Source organism: Tachypleus tridentatus, chromosome 11 (assembly GCF_004210375.1).
Source record: "Tachypleus tridentatus isolate NWPU-2018 chromosome 11, ASM421037v1, whole genome shotgun sequence".
NCBI classification, from domain to species: Eukaryota; Metazoa; Arthropoda; class Merostomata; order Xiphosura; family Limulidae; genus Tachypleus; species Tachypleus tridentatus.
In genome coordinates this window covers 85,773,493-85,791,521 of record NC_134835.1, presented here as the reverse complement: position 1 = coordinate 85,791,521, position 18,029 = coordinate 85,773,493, and the positions used below count along the sequence as shown (strand labels likewise).

General features: G+C 32.8%; 1 protein-coding gene across 6 annotated transcripts in view; it reads left to right on the top strand.

The window, feature by feature from the left end:
* Positions 1-67: 67 nt before the first annotated feature.
* Lasp (LIM and SH3 domain protein Lasp) overlaps positions 68-18,029 on the top strand; it is a 34,995-nt gene continuing 17,033 nt past the window's right edge. For 5 of the 6 annotated variants that reach the window (XM_076468365.1, XM_076468366.1, XM_076468360.1 and 2 more), the window contains exons 1-2: positions 68-413; positions 1,839-1,933. In XM_076468365.1, coding sequence (XP_076324480.1) covers positions 342-413; positions 1,839-1,933 — 167 coding nt within the window. In that variant the 5' untranslated portion in view covers positions 68-341. Of the gene's footprint in view, positions 425-1,838; positions 1,934-18,029 lie in introns of all 6 variants that reach the window. The other variant, XM_076468361.1, reaches the window with a different exon arrangement.

Sequence of the window (18,029 nt, the reverse complement as noted above, 5' to 3'; positions counted from 1 at the left end):
TAATTTAAAAAATATATTATCAATGAAATGTTTAGCAAATAAAATTTTTGTTTTTATTTCCTAAACTTCTAATCGCGTCTTCAAAAATGTCGAGTCTAGACGACCAATCCACTCCATGCTTCAAATTAAAGAGAACCTATACACGATTATTCGGGTGGTGCTCGTGAGTTAATTTGACTTCTGTAGGCTATGAATCGTTCGCCCAACATAACTGTTGTTTACATACTTTTGTAAAACTTTAGAACTTATATATAAATTGTCTGCTTTGATATTTTACTTTCTTTAGCAGAGTGCTTTAAATTAACAAAATACGATCCACAGTAAATTGTCACACTAATATAATGAGTGGGAAGAGGTGCGCTAGGTGTGAGAAAACTGTCTATCCACTTGAAGAATTAAAATGTCTTGATAAGGTATGTGAACTGTAAGTAATAAAATTTAAAACAGTTTTAAAACTTAGAATAAACTTTAAATAATCTTGGGGCGGTGTAATTTTACTCTTTCAAGTTCTATGCTAATAGTGAAAAACTATCTTTCTTTGAAAAGTTGGTAGGAGATCTGGCAATTTAAAATTAAAAGTAAATTTGACTTTTAAGTTTTATTAGTAGTTTTACTTTAAAAGGTACATATTGTCTACTTTAGTATCAGTATAATACCATTTGCGTTATAAGGATATTTTCACAAACTTAATACATAACAGTTTGTAACTGATTTATTTTATTAAAGACTTAAAAACTGCAATAACGTAGTTACTGTCAGTTTGTGATAACAAAGATGAAAGTTACTTTCTGAATATATAAGTAATATTGTAGGACCTAGTAGAAATATAATTTAGATCGATTTTACCTATAATTTTTGCAAACATATAAATCAAACTTAGTCTGTAATTTTAACAATAACAGTAAAGTATTTTTAAGTGAAAATTTCTTTTAATACTATTATTTGCACAGCACTAATTAAAATGTTAAATTTCCAATTTTTATTATTATCATACAAGCTTAAAATTGCAAAATATTGAAATTTGTATTTATCCTTGTGTAGAACTTGTTTATAAGCCTAGTATAACTTGTGAGAAAAGAAGATTGAGCTTCATGAGCATCTGAGATAACTTATAAAGGTTGATGTGAAAAACAAACATTTGCATGTCTTATTTTACCTTATACTAGTGTTTTATGTTTGTCCTGTCTTAGGATTTACAAGATACATGAACACTTGTATATAAATTGATAACAAATAAATATTTATTTTACTTCTATAATTTTATACTGGCCAGCTTGTTATCATACGGATAACCTAAACTTTTTGATTGAAGTGCAGTATTTGGCACAAAGTTAAAAATAGTGTATTTTAATTTGGTCTTGTGTAAATTTATAGATTTTTGCATTCAGTAATTTTATCATAAGTTCAGTACTTGTAACAAAGAAAGAAACTATTTTCTTCTTTGAATTCATATATTGTGTATATGATTTGACATGAAAACAATTTTACTAATTAAAACCAAAAAAATTATAGAACACGAGATAACTTGGTGTAATGAGAATTGTTAACAAAAAACCTTGTTGTGTATTTATACATTTACCAAACTTTTTGTATGTGAAATAATGTGTGAAAGATATAATTTTTATAGTTTTATATTTATCTGAATTTTAGCATATTGCAAAGATTTTAATTGTGATAAGCAAATATAATGCTAAATGCAAAAGTATGTTATTTGAGCTTAGACCAACTTTGTTAATTGCTCATATGATTTAACTATACAGGATTTTTTCAAACATATATTAATTTATATTTGGGTCTTCTCACCTACATATTTCTTAATGTGTTTTATTTGTTAACAGATTTGGCATAAAGGATGTTTTAAATGCCAAGAATGTGGAATGACACTTAATATGAAAACCTACAAGGGATTTAACAAACTTCCCTACTGTAATGCGTAAGTTTTATGCTATTTTCTTATAATTAAAATTTAACTAAGTTATTTAATGTTTTTAATCAACATTCAATTATGCAAGAGAAGATTGTGAAAATATTTAAGAGAGAAATTAATATCTAGGCCAACTAATCTATTACAAAAGTAACAATGTCTTTACGGGAGTCATTTTAGGTTTTATTTATTTTAAACTTTCTGTATGTCCTCTTGGTTTCATTTTCCTTCAGTAAATAAATGACGACATTTTTCTCCTTAATAGTGAATTTTTCATTCATTGATAATTTTTATTTATACATTTAGGAACTAGCTTTTTGTTGTAATGTAATACTTTGGAGGAAATACATTTTATTTTAAAAAATTAACTAGTACATATTAATCTCAGTGTTCATTAACATTTCTGTGAATAAAAGTTTTTTTTTTAATTGGCTTTTGTGTTTTCTTCTTCTAAATTTGGAACATGACTTAACTGATTTCAGCTTAACAATCAAATGTAATGTAATGATGAGTAGTGGTATTAAAATAATGTTTATACTACAAGTTTTTTAATCATTTTCCTTTAGTTCAAAGGATAGGGTCAAATTATCATCGTTTGGTAGATTTTTTTAGTGCTGAATGGAGAAACCAGTTCATTACAATCTCAAACAAACTATTTGACTGGTCTTATAAGCTTGTCATCATAACTGATCTGTTTGAATGTGTTCCTTAGTGTCATTGATGTCATCAGAAAGCTTGTGGAAGCTTCAGATTTTTTTTATTTTGAGGGAAATTAGTGTGAATATACACACTACATTTTTGCTAACTGTGATGTTTCATTTTTGTAAAATGAGTAGTGGAATTTACTAACTGATTAATCATTAGGATCATTAATTAATTGCATTCATCTAATGAATTATTCTCAAGTTGGAGTAATAATAGTAATAATCATAAATATTGAATTTGTTTAATTGATTATTTTCCTGAGCTAGAATACTAATCAGTCAAGCTAAACAACTTTGAATTAATTGAAAATGATAATAAAATCTTATTAGAATAGTTTGTTTTTTTCAGTTTGTCGTTTTACATAACATGAATAAATGTTCACGCATAATTAATTATAAATATCCTTTGAGGTAATTGCCCAGTTTTACTTTTAGTTTACTTTTCAAAAAAAAAAATGCTTATTTCAAATCCATATGTGTAGCATGATTGTTTTAACACTTGTATATGTAGTATGAGTACATCATTAAATTCTCAGTCCACTGTTTTGAAATATGTATGAATAAAACACCATTTAATTTTGATTTTTTTTTTGTATCTCTTCAAGTATATATTTCTCACAGTGAGGAATGTTTGTTATATTATGACTTTCAATGCAACAATTCAGTTTTGCTTTTAGTTCGAATGTGTAATACTTTTTTAAAATAAATATAACAAATACAAACATTCCATAGTTATTTTTTGTTTGCTTTGAAGACTTTGAATTTTTGTATTTAGTCATTTATAATAAAGTATTTGTTAAGGTCGAACACTTTTATGAGATAGTATTACTTGTTTGTCTACCTCTTAGGATGATTTTTAATACGATTCTACATTTTTCAGCACCTTTTGTTTCTGTTTTTGTTAAAAAACAGGTGTCTTCTAAACTGTTTAGAAATAAAGGCTTGTATTTTTTGACATGGAATTCCTATACTGCATTATAGTGAGTTTTTGTCTTCCTGTGTGTAATGTCTTCTTGTTTGTGTGGTTGTCATTTATACTTGTTGTCAAAACTACCCCCACCCATTATGAACTGATATCTGAATTGTTAAATGTAAATTCAGTGCTGATCTTACTATTTTACAAGAATTCCTCTATCTACTTGGTTGTTACAACATTCAGTTATTTGAGGATGACGTACTTGAACAAATTGAGGTTCCTGATACTTTCAGTGTGGCTTTCATCACTTCACAGCTTTCTTATAAGAAGATATGTATATTAATGCATCTTTCTTGGTTTTTAGCCCTTTTTTTCTAATCACTGTTTTGATTATTCTGTGAAGCTTGGTATAAGACATACCCCTTTGTGGTTTGTAGCTTACCCAAGTTGTCTCATGAACTTTATGGAAATAATTTTGATTTTCACATGTTTTTATGCCTTTCATTTCATATATAAAATCATGTATATAATTTCATCATCTTGTCTTCATCAAGAAGGCACTAGCATTGCCTATGTAGGGATGGCTCATATTGTTCATTGAAATGGTATTTTAAATATCCTCAGTAGGTTATTCAAACTTTACAATATTATACAATGTTTTCTTTTATAACAATATCCATGTAATGATTGAGCCATAAATTATGGATGTTTGTAAGTATCATAGTAAAAAGTTGAAATTTCTTGTTACTCTTTCTTCTGCTTCATTTTTTATTATGTGGTAACTCAAAAATTAAAACAGTGATTTCAACCAATTTCACTGAGGTGACATAGTTTCAAATGTGAAATTATTATTAATAAGCACTGAATTTTTAAAAAGTCATAGTTCTAGTGTAAATTATGTTATTGACCCTTGAAGCTAGCTTCCTTATAGAAATTTGATGTTCCTTGAAAACGCTTAAGGGAAACAGGAATTATCAGCCAATAAAAGATAAAAAATAAATATTACAGTTGGAACCGTATTGTATTTAAAACTAGAAGATTTGCATGCCACTAGCCTTTAGACAACACCCATCTAAACTCCCAAGATTTCTAGTGATTTATCCTACTGCATGATGGCATTATTATGTATCAAAAGCTCTCCACCAGTAGAAATGTAACTCAACTTCCCTGTGCACTCCTAATCTTCATTCCTCGACATTGAACATATCAAATGTTTTCATTGTTTTTCACTTTAACAGGATTTGCAGTGTTGAGAAAGCCTAATTTCTTTCTTTTTTTTTTAAATCACAGTGAATACTGGTCCATGTACTGTTTTCTACTACTTGTGTGAGTGACTAATTTTCCTATACAGGTTGTGTAATAATGATGTCTTATGGAGACACATTCCCTGACAATGATTCACTACCTGTTATAAATAGAATGGTAAGTTCCTTTATGCTTATAGGTACTTAAACTTCAATCACCTCTTCAGGCATTTCTTCCTTTCTTTTGTGAGAGGAATGTGCTTAGCCTTTGGAGACTTTTCTCTCTGTTGAAGAAAATCTTAAACTTTCTCACATCCTCTAGTCATACACTATTCTTTTTCTTTTCTATATATTATATACTTCTGCTTATTCCATACTGCTCAATCCTAACCTTAACTCATATCTTTACCATTACTGGACCACTTCCATTTTTGCAACATTAAGCCTTTCCTTCCCATCTGTCTGATTCTTATTTCCTTGATTTTTGTCATTTTGCATCCCATTTAGAGATTTTCAAGTTTGGTATTGCCCTTGCCCTTTTTTGGAGGGTGGTGGATTTTTAATATCATTTGTTCAACACCATATCTAATATTCCTGTCTGCTTTTTCCCTGATTATTTTAACCAAACTTTATGCTCCTCTCAAGCCTGAGGCACCCCACCTTGCCCCATTGCATTTTTATGGATGTTTTTCATTGCCTTCACTTCTCCACTGTGGCTATTCCCCTTGTATTCTCCATGTTCACTTTCCTCCTTGTTTCTGGAGATTGTTGATTAGGAATACTCTCTTATCCAGTGTTTTACTTTTTCTTCCATTCTTTGTGCCCTTTGCCTAGCACCTTGGAGGTATCCTTGATTTGATTAAAACATCAATCAATGTCACCATCCTTATCCTTCACCATCATATTGCTTCTTCATCCTTAGTTCCCTGTCCTTTTTATTTCAAACTTCCTCTTCTACTTTGTATCAGTTCTGTTGGGGTTTTATGGTGACGTTTCCATCTCATTGAGTCCAAAGGAGGCCTAGCTATCAGGGTGTCAGCCTCTGAGATCACATTTCTCATTCACATATAGAGTTTCTATTTTTTACATATGACTTTCTTTCCAATCTCTTTCCTTGAAGTCTTCATTTTGTTTCCTTTTCTCCTTCTCCTCCCACCTGTCTTAAAAACTGTTCATCTTCACTTTCAGCAAATCCTCAATCTTAGTCAATACTTTATTCACTGAGGGATGTTTACAACTTGTACTCATCTAGGGTCGATCTTCTCCAATTGGCTTGTGAGAAATGGATCTTGCTATTACTGGGATTTGTGCCTGTCCTATTCATTCTACATGTGGAATGTGATGTTTAGTGACCATAACTTCATGGGGGCTGTTTATCCCTTTAGGTTATACTCACACACATTCTCAATTTACCTTTTGGGATGGTTCATAGCATTCTTTGACCTCAATGGTTCTCTTGTCCCTTACTACATTAAAATATTTGTATGAATGGCTGGACCGATATGTCACTATGAGTGTTCCATTACCTCCAGTCAAACTGTACCTACACCTCTTTATATGTTTCCTCCTTTGGTCAAGGAGCATCCCTGATTATCTAATTGGCACATGTTCCCAGGATGAGTTTTCTCTCCATATTCATGCACTCAAACTTCGAGTAGGTGATTGAGAATGATACTGTTGTTATTGCTCATGTTAGATATTCCATTCCATTTCAACAGCTGGTTGTTTTTTGTTGTTTTTTTAAATATCATTGGAAAAATGGATCCAAACCTCCTTGATTTCAAATTCTAAACCTTCCTTCCTTGGACATTTCTTAATGGGTTGGTTTCCTCACCTGTCATGTGTCATGTACAATGAACTAGCTTTTGGACTGTATCTCTTGGTTGGACCATGTGTATCTGTATAATGTCTATTCTCCCTCAGTTTCAATTGAAGTTGCTATCTTGAGGACTCCACTCATCTTTGCTTAGCCAGCTCTTTCACTTTTATGTTTCTTCTCTTCTGATCACCTGTTCTCCATTCCTTAATCCTGGCTATTGCTGCCTTACCCTGAATCTGGTCTTTTACTTGTTATAATGTTCACCCACCTTCTCAGTCTTTCTCTTGGACCATGGCCTTGACTAGAAATCCTCTTTGTCAATGTCTCTTGGTAGTATCTTCTGACTAGTTTACTCTTGTTTCTCTCCTCTGTGCCATCTGACAACCCAACTCTCTTCCCTTGCCAATTCTACAATATTGCTACATCTCCTTTCATCATGGTATTTTGTCTTCCCACCATCACATTTGATTTATTTTTCATGATTGTGATCCTTTCCATTTTCAAAGCATCATTCTACTTAATCCTTCTATGTGTGAGGAAAGGGTATCTTTAAATGTTGGTTCACCAGTCACTACTTTCTTCCCAATTGTTCTACTGACAGTCATCTACCTTCCCTTTTCAAAACTATTCTGCCTTTTCCTCCTATATTTTTCTGTTTGTTTCCATATAGTGTTTTCTCCCATATTCTCTTCACCTTTTTCTGGCCCTTTCTCATCCCTAGATATTCTTGCCCTGTTCCTGTGTCAACTGGGAGCTATGTGTCTTTGTGCACATTCTTTCCCATGACAATTCAGGGCATTGATAACATGTAACTTCTAACACCTTTTTTTCAGATATTATTCTTGATTATGATCAGTGTTGTTCACATCTTTGTGCTAGTGATTCATCTCATACCCCTTCCATCATCCCCATATTATTATTCCTCCTGACTGGTCCTTCCTTCCTCAGTCTTTATTTACTTGTTTGGGAGACTTCTACCATTCTCTTCTCTTCCATCTTTCTACTATATCCTTCTCTACTTGTTAGGACCCACACAGATTTCTGTCCTGTTTGTGCCATTCATTGTTATGTAGTTCATAATCTCAATCAATGTTCCTTGGAATTTCTCTTCCTCCAGGGACACATCTACAGTCCATCACATTCTCTGTTTGTTCTCCCCTTTTGAATTTATTGTTTACAGGATGGTCTGTATTTCATCAGATTTGTTACCTCCCTTAGTGTTTGGCTATTTGTTTCTGTCTGCCACTGGGCAAGATAATTCAAGCTGGCATCTGTACTACCTCAGATAAATTTGTTGTCCACTCTCTTCATCATTTGATAATCTGTTCTCCTAGGGGTCACTGTTTGTCATCATAAAATTTATCCACCTTTTTAGATGGGTGAATGCATTCCCTTTTGTTTAAAGCATTTGCTTTCAGGATCCCACCAAGTGGCTGGTGATGTCCACTACTGAGATGGGTTGTTCTGCAAGACTGCTTGAGTTATCCTTATGGTATATTATGATTAGCTTATTATCTGATCCATAATGTATCCATTCTATAGACTATCATTTAAAAAACGAGCACCAGAGGGTGCTATTTCTACTTCCTTGGCTTACACTTTCTGGCTTTTCAAAATAGGTTTACATGGTCACTTGTTGCACTCTTTCCAGTAAAAGATCTTTCTAGTTGTAGGACTGACGGTAACCAGGCATTTTCTTTGAGTCTTCCCCACCACAAATTTCTCCACCCATTATTTTCTTCCTCTGGAGAAAGGGAAGTTTTTACCACTTCCTATCTGCAGGGGTGGTGGACCATGGAGAACCCTCACTGATTGGAGCTTAATAACCAGAGGCTAATTAAAGGATGTCAGCTAATGGGAAGTGGGGCAGTGATGACACTGTCAATATAGCACAGGTCACCCCCTCATAATCATTCCAACAACATGCTAGCATCCCCAACTGGCTTTTGGTTCTTGGATGGTGTAATGTTGGATCAGTGTATGAACAGTCAACATAAGTTCTCACATGTGTTTAGTAGGGATCTTACTTTGGTCCAGACAATAAATTTGCAGTGCTGCCTGGATTGAAATTGACTCAATCTTTTGCTAATTTGAGCTAATTTGCTAATCTTTGCGATTAGCTACCTTGTGCCTAGCAATAACTGATTAACTCTAGTTTAAAAAACAACAACTGGAAACGTACATATACGGTTCAGTGCAGTCCTGTGGCTTTTGATGGCTCATTCTGTTAGCAGTGTATTTGTATTATTGTGAAAGGTTTCATATTACCTCAATACTGTTAGAGCTATAACTAAAACCTCTCCAAATAATGTCGTTTATACGTTCTTGAGAGATACGCGAGTTGCAGATGCGTATCAAACTAATTAATAAGTCGTATAGTAACTCAGAGGAGAAGTATGTTTTGCTTGAAATTAAGCACAAACTTACAGAATGAGCTATCTGTGCTCTGCACACCACGGGTATCAAAACCCGGTTTTTAGCGATGTGAATCAGCAGACACGCCTCTGTGCCACTAGGGGGCACAGGAGAAGTAACAATGAACAAGCACGTTTCACTAGTTTATTTCACGCTTTTTAATACCTCTATTGTTGGGGAGTAATATTTAATTTCCTTACCCGACATGTATGTGAATTAAAAATAGTTTGATATAACACTGAATCCAGTATTTCTAGTGGCATACTTACAACCATGGAAGTTTTATTAATTTGTTTCCCTCTCTAACTCGGAGGTTGGTTATGTGTACAAATAATGCGTGTTCTACCAATTACACTTTGTCTCGTACTTAGCGAGAGGTCATAAAGTTTCCTTAAGAAAACTTCCTGTGTATTAATAATGATGATCACTGTGTTTAGAAATTCTGATATACGGTAGTTTAGTGAAATATAAGTTTATTTCGTACGTTTTAATTAATAAATATGCTCCTATTTAAATTTTAACATTTTCTATTCTTGTGACTTTTTTTTTATTGATTACAGTAAGGTGCATACAAAAGTTATAACAATATTGCGGTGTTATTCCCTTTCGTATTGTAAACAGTATACTTGATTTCAATATCCTAATATGGGCAACAGCTAATTCTTTCAGAGTAAAAAGACGATATCGTCAAGAATGTCAGTCGTTTCTGGAAGTGAAACAGAGTGTACGCGGCCTGTCTTGACGTCAAATGGTGAATCATTTTGCCAAGTACGCGTGTTTGAATCTTAGCTGTTTTCATCACGTGCCAAAATTCTGTGCAGTAGTCCACTCTTGTGATAACTTCCCAACATTAATAACTGATCATTTAAATACGTCGTCGGTGAATGTGGGTGATCTTTATTTAACAAAGGAATAAAAACAGAAGGAATCTTATCCACCACTTTCCGTGCTGTTTCTAATGGACTTTTACTCGACTATTTCACGAAAAAATTTCGAAGGAAAAAAAACAAACTAAAACTACCTCGTTTGGGTGGGATTGAAAATTCTTTGTAAAAATATGGGTGTCGTTTATATAGGTCGCCCACAAAATGAATTTATGTCAACGTTGAAGAACATTATAATACTCAAAACCCACAATCGTATGACCTATTTTTTTACTATTATTATTTCTGCGTAGGGGTGGGCCACCACGATGTTGTTTTTATAAACGGTCATAATATTGAATTGTCGTCTTTTATTAACCTATGAAATGCACAATTTTTTTGAGTTATTAATGTAATAATATTTTTTCGGTATAAATTTATACAACCCAGTTTCATGTAGTTTTAATTAATTGACATTAGTTGATAAAATTGTTTAGAATATTGTTAATGCATGAAGCCTTTAGGTATTTAGAGAACGTTAGACTAACAGTAATGACTCATAACTTGTACTATTTTACTGCTTATGACGTTAAAACTACTTCATATTTAAAAACTAATGTTAAATGAAAGAATGTGTGCAGTGTTTATTGCTAACGTCTTTCAGGACAGAATATATTTTTGAGTTATGGGAAATGGATCAGAGGTAAAAATGGATTGTACATGATAATAACCTTTCTTATTGCGATACACAATCCAAGCAATTTCATCATATTATATATAATCCACATAAGTATTTGAATATTAAAGTCTAAATATGTATTATACAACTGAAGTATAACGGTGAATATTTACAGTGGCAATCGATAAAATACACGCAAGTATCTACAAACCGGAAACAAAAATATCATTAAATCAGAAAAGATCTTCACACTCAATGTCAACGTGAATTGTAAATTTGAAAATTTGTACATTGTAGAGTATGTTCCAACCACCGCGAAAATGTCTTCAGTCAAACTAAGGAGAGCTTTGGCTTATGCCTGTTTTTTAGAATGGAGCAATATTTACGGCTTCTATAATGAGGTCTTTTTCGGGTTCATTAAAGCCAAAACTAACTACACCTCCTAAAATAACTCTGAAACAACATTCCAAACTTATTAAACACACGTTAGCATCATACAGTCCCTAATCAAAGGCTCCTTGAAATTTTGAACTAATACATGGAAAATAAACTATTTCATTTGTCTTAAGAGAAAAAACAAGCGGGGGGTATTTTCATTTTTTGCAAAGATAATTTATTTAAAAAATCGGTAAAATTAAAAATGCACCAGTTTTTGATAAATACTTTGTTCAGAAACTGTTTCAAAAAGTATGACCAGTCTTTCCATATTGTAACTTGTATAATTGCATTGCACTTTAAATACTGAAAACTCTTTAATGATACAGAAAAATCTAAATGTAAATAACAACAAAATATAATTAATAATAGCGTCTGCAAGCATCTTGCAGCTTTAAATATTTAATTTACTCTGAAAGTGTGCATCTGTTTATGAAAGGAAGGAAGGAAAATAGTTAAACAAGAAATGTATTTATGCAGAAGACCAAGGTTTTTCATATAATTGATGAACAAGTCAATACTACAACGATATTTTGTTAGGATGAATGCTTACTGACAATAATTTCTTTTTTCTTTTTAGTAACGATTTGTATTTTTTTAATGTTTCTGCACCAACTTTAATATATTTTGAAACTTCAATAAATTTATATTAAGCTGTTCCTAATATAGTTAATTTAGTGAAATATTTCTTGCTTGACGTGTATAGTATAGCGTCCTTAATTTCGAGGCCTGCCTGTAGCTCGTCCCGTGTGTTGTAAGGGGAAGCTTTCGTTATTTTGGTACATCAATATTTACTTTACAGCCAAGGAACTGATTGATGCACAGAGTATCCAGTCATGTGACCTATGGTTGAGACGGACAACCACGGCGACGTACCGTACTTGGAAAGGTTACGTACTCATCTGCTAGGATCGTATTTCACTCGGATCGCTACCAGCTGTTACAGTAAAACAGCGTTAGCTAGTCTCTAGTAAACTGTGTAAACACTAACTTGATAATCTAAGGATTTTAAATGTCCAAATAAATTAATAATAATAAACTACCATAATTCAGGACTATTACGGTTCTCTGTGTTATTGACTCTTTACAGTAGTATTACAGTTGTTGTAAGAAATAGTGTGCAGTTGTAGTTTGTTGTCTTCTTGTTAATGTGAGAGAATAGTCATCATATCTGTGTTCACTTTTTATTTCCCTAATTTGGACATCGAATAATGTACATACTCAAGTCGTTTTGATTAACAAAACGAGAGAAACAAGTTTTCATCACAAAACATGTTTCATAATCTTCTTTGGAGAACCTATTAACAATAATTTATTATTTCGATTCAATATAAATACTAATAAAACAAGAGCTAAAAGATGTTCATATAAATCACTTGTCTTAGTCAAACTGAGTTGTTAACAAATAGGTCTATGAAGAGTAATATACCAAGTTTTGAAAAGAAAAGCAGTGGGATTTTGTTGCTGTATGCTATATACAGGTGAAACTTAACTTTAGAGCTGTCAAATAAGCCCTCTAGCTAACAGGAAATTTGCTCAACAAAACAGCTACAAAGTAATAATGAATATCTTGTATACAGAGTTGTGTAAAAGTGAAGAAACAACAGTGGATACAAAATTACACCATCAGTATTGAAACACTAAACACTGGGAACTTGCATGAATAAAAACGATAGACAGTTGGTCTGACTGGATACTTTTTAGTAACTTACTTCTTCGGATCCTGTTCCATACAACAGTAAATAACAAAATGCACAAAAGAAAGTCTATAATACTGTATGGTGTATATACATCAATACAAGTGTTTTCAGTATGAATAAGAAGAAATTAAGTTGCAACACAAATTCTTCGAGAAATAGAAAACCCAAGCATATAATAAAATACTATAAGAAGTAACCATAATTTGAGAATAATAAATTTTGAAGCATGAAAAACTTTAAGAAGGAGACAATAGCTATAACACAAAATTAAATTCATAAAATGCACAATCCAATACACTTTTTTCCATAATGACAATCACTCGGGACAAACACTCACAGCCCTACATAACATGCAGACACCCACTCAACAGTAAGAATGATATCCATTTTTCTTTGCATCAATTGCAGCAGCAGGTACTATGTGATCAACTACTGTAGTGGCACTGATAATCCCTGTGGTCTGTATCAGCTCCTCATGTAACTGGCAGACTGCCCCTATGATGCAAATGCCCCCCTCCCCTTGTGGTTGTGTAACACTCAGGTTTCCATCTATCATTTCTTACAGTGGTTCCTTAGTATGTAGATCATTGGCAAGAGCAGTTGAGCAGTAATGGTGGTTTACAAGGTTGTTGGTAGGTCAGTTTTTAATTGCCATTATAGTGTTTTGTAGAACTCTCTGAATAACAGTTATTTTGAACCAGTAAAGTCTTGTACCACCAACATAGCAGGGATAACCATTCCACCAGCAGTTTATGTAATTACATTTTAGCTCTGAAACACTTCCTAGAACTAAGATAACCCTTGAGTCAATCACAGCTCTGTGTCTCCTTTGACCTCAGAGTAGAGTGGTCTTGCCAAAGGTGAGCAAACATATGATGGTATTTTTTTCAACATGGCCAAGCAAACAACTGCATTACTCTGGTGATCTCCTGGACCCCTCTTTCACAGGAGCATAGAAACAACATTGTGGATATCCTTGGTCACTATTGTACCATTTGCAAAGTTGTTGAGTCTTGTGTACTGTTGGCCATCAGTGCCAGTATATCCAAAGTAGTATTTAATTCATATCACTGTTCTGAAGGCAAGGGTTCTTTAGCCCTTGTAGATCTTGGGACTATTACAACAACTAATGCAGCAAGGTCCATTACATCAGATATGTCATTGAGCAATGCATCTTTATGAATAGGCACCTCCACATCGAAAGTCATACAAACTTGGAGTCTTGGGGTTTGCCCCAAACCTGTTATTTTATGAGGTGAAAGTTGCTTATTGTCATAACTTTTTTCCCTCCATTGCAATGCATAGGAAAAAAATCAGGGTTTTAGCACACAATAATGAACCAAATGACCACTAGTTAAATGAAGACAAGGTGACCAGATTAGTGCAGAATATGATTTTAACTAGTAAAAATTCAGACTGAAAATGTAAGGTAGGAGTTTTCCAGTTGGTCAGAAGGTCATTTCAGTGTGTTTTGGTTTCAATAAACAACATATTGTTGCTGTGACTGGATATTTTTTGAGGGTTGACTCTTCTGTATGAAAATTTTCATATTCATATATATGTGGTGTTTTTTTTAAATAGGGGAAAGGGTCATTCCATGTCAAATCATCTAGGGGCTGCAGGTGACCTCACAGAATGCCTTGAAAAAAGTTAAATCTGCTCATCTACCCATATAATGAAAAACTGCCAAAGATTAGATCAATATCTCTAATAGTTTCTGATTTACAGCCCTGTAAAATTTAATTAATTTTCCTTTATTTTTGGCAAATTCATTTTTGGCAACTTTGACTGTTTAAAGCTGCAAGAGTAATGGTGGTAGAAGGCTGCAATTTGCTACACTGACTGAATTAATCCTACAGAATTCAAAAATGGTCTCAAACCAAGTTTATCTTTTTTAGGATTTGCACAGTGAGGTTGTAAAATCATCTGAAAACCCAAAATCGTAAAAAAACATTGGTTTATTTAATAAGCCATGGCTCTAAGACTTAATATGATACAAAGCTGAATTTTCTTTTCAAATTTCCTATAATATATCGGTTGATAAATCAGCAATTGTTGTAATTAAAAGTCTATTAGATCTCCTGTAAAAAAAATGTATTTGCATGCAACTTTTTATGATTTAGCTAAAAATAGCCCTACTTGAGGCCACAGTTTAACCATGTCACCAGTTATTCAGCCTTTTCAGAGATGTAAGAATATAATCCACAAAAAAAATCAAAATGATGTTCAACCTACTTTTTGAGTTAATTTTTTAAAGTATCCTCCAACCATATGTTTTGTACTTGAAAAATTACTTCAGTCCTAACACAGCTGTAATGTTATTAGACTATGCTGAAAACTATAGCTTTATAGTTCAGGATGCTGTGTAGGGGCAACACTGGGATAATTCTCAGGCAACACTTTTGTAATGTACTTCAGAGAATCAAATTCAGAAGATATTAGTGTTGTTAGCATATGTGTTCTGTCAGATTGTCTGAAACATGATACAGTAGCTGTTCATGCTTTCATGAGTACAGTACTAAGCCATGTTAAATAGAAATATCCAAACACAGAAAAGATCATTTATTACAGTGATGGTGCAGCTTTGCAATACATGAATTTTAAAAATCTTGCAAATCTATGCTACCATTTCGAAGATTATCAGTTGTTTGCTGAATGGCATTTTTTTACCACCAGTCATGGGAAAACTCCATGTGATGGAGTTGGGGATACAGTGAAGAGGCTGGTGGCTCATGCAAGCCTTCAATTGCCTATAAATAATCAAATTATAAGTGTCTCTGATATGTACCATTGGGCAAAGACCACATTCAGGGCATTCAGTTCTTTCTTGTCAATCAGGAATCAGTCCTGCAGAATTGTGAAAAGTTTGATCGACTTGAGTGCTTTGACAAATGCAAAACTGTGGCAGGTATTAGGCCACATCATAACTTTATTCCCCACTCTAACAACAAATCGTATATGAGAAGGCTATCAGTTGATGATGTGTACACAGTTGTAGCAGTGAAAGTGATGTTGCAGCAGCTCAAATAGGGTCTAATGATAGCAATGACAATTATCAGCCAGAGAAATATGTGGCATGCATATACGATCATGAATGGTATGTGGGAAACATAAAAGATAGATCAGATGAACATTCCAATGTGTTGGTGTCATTTATGAAGAAATCAAGAAACAAACTGTTCTCATGGCCTGCAAGGACATGTAAAGATGAAAGCTGGATTCCTTATATAGTAAAAATCTGAAAAGGCTGAATAACTGGTGACATGGTCAAACTGTGGCCTGAATAGGGCTATTTTTAGCTAAATCATAAAAAGTTGCATGCAACTACATTTTTTTTACAGGAGTTCTAATAGACTTTTAATTACAACAATTGCTGATGTATCAACTGATATATTATAGGAAATTTGAAAAGAAAATTCAGCTTTGTATCATATTAAGTCTTAGAGCCATGGCTTATTAAATAAACCAATGTTTTTTTACAATTTTTGGTTTTCAGATGATTTTACAGCATCACTGTGCAAATCCTAAGAGAGATAAACTTGGTTTGAGACCATTTTTGAATTCTGTGGGATTAATTCAGTCAGTGTAGCAAATTGCAGCCTTCTACCACCATTACTCTTGCAGCTTTAAGCAGCCAAAGTTGCCAAAAATAAAGGAAAATTAATTAAATTTTACAGGGCTGTAAATCACAAACTGTTAGAGATATTGATCTAATGTTTGTCAGTTTTTCATTATATGGGTAGATAAGCAGATGTGAATTTTTTCAAGGCATTCCGAGGAAGTCACCTTGAAAATTTTCCAAAATCTGGATGACTTGACATGGAATGACCTGAAAGCTACCTACAGTTGATAGTAACATCTATTATTTATGGTTTGTTGAATTTCAAATATTAAGGTACATTACATTCAGGAAGTGAAATAATTGGACAGAGACAGGAGCAGCTTGCTAATTAAAATGGCTTTGGAAAAATATAGCCTTTAATATATAATAGAACTAGTTGTATAGCTCACAGACTAAAGAAAAATATTTTATTTAAAATTCAATTTTTAATATATTTTTATTACCTATTATTAAAGTTGGGACCTATTTGACCATACATGTACATGGACTGAATCTATTTTGCACAAATATAATTTCAAAAAGTAATGTATATACTTATTTAATCATGCTACAAGCCATTAACAGAAATGGACATCTTATTAAGCTCAATATAAATGTTTAAAGAAATTGTTTGTATTTTCAGTAGACCACCCCTGAAGGGAGTGGCTGAATATATAAAACTGGAGTATTGTGTGAAGTGTACCATCTCATCTTTATCCATGGCCAGTGCTCTGATAAACTTGTTTTTTTATATACTTAATGTTCAGATTAGGGAAGTAAAACTGAATGCAGATGTATATCATCTCTGGTACATTGGCTCTCCGAAATTATTCAGTTGAAAACAATTTTCTGTTCATTGTACTACATTGTTGTAGTTAATAGATTTTCTGGAGCTTAATGCTTGTGTGTTAGCAGTTTGACGTATGTGTTGAAAATGAGTAGAACTATACAGTTGTTTTTTTTAAAAAGAAGCTGATTGTTTAAACTGAAATAGAAGTCACATCTGTGCATTATCTACACAACTGGGCATTGCTATGTAATGTAGGTTTTCTTAGCTTGAGTGACTTAACAAAATATCCAAATAACATAGGCTGTTTTTATTTACATGTAGTTACTTTGCTTAGGAATGCTAAACCTTCCTTGTTTTCTGTTCTTGTAGAGTGTTGTTGTATTATATGTGAATTACAATTTTTAATGAACAATCTAAAGCATAAGTTGTTGATTTGGTGGTATTTTTATACTTACTACAATTGACAGATTATTGAAGGAATTTATTCAGGTTTGGAGGAAAAGAATAGTTGGCCTGTTTTATTGAATGTATAAAATGTCAAACCTTTCAGAAACACTTGCTGTCAAGGGTAATATATTATTATTTGTAGTCAGTTTTCATTGCCTGACAAGTGGTAGAATTAATGTAGCATTACTGAAAAACAAACATATTAGTTCGTAACATAACACTGCATTGTAGAAGTTCTCAAATTTTGCTCACACAAGACTTTCCCCTATTTTATTATTTTGTAGCGTGTAATGTGGGCAGTTTGCATTTTATTGAAAATGGCAAATTTTAACAGGAACCAGAATCTGAGGAAACTGAATCATTTATTCAACTGAATAGGAAAGCTCTCAAAATGCTAAGGCAATTTGTCATCAATTAATTAGGTATTATAGATTCTATAAATCATAAGTTCTGATAAAAGTACATGATGTTATGTAACAATATTTCACTTGG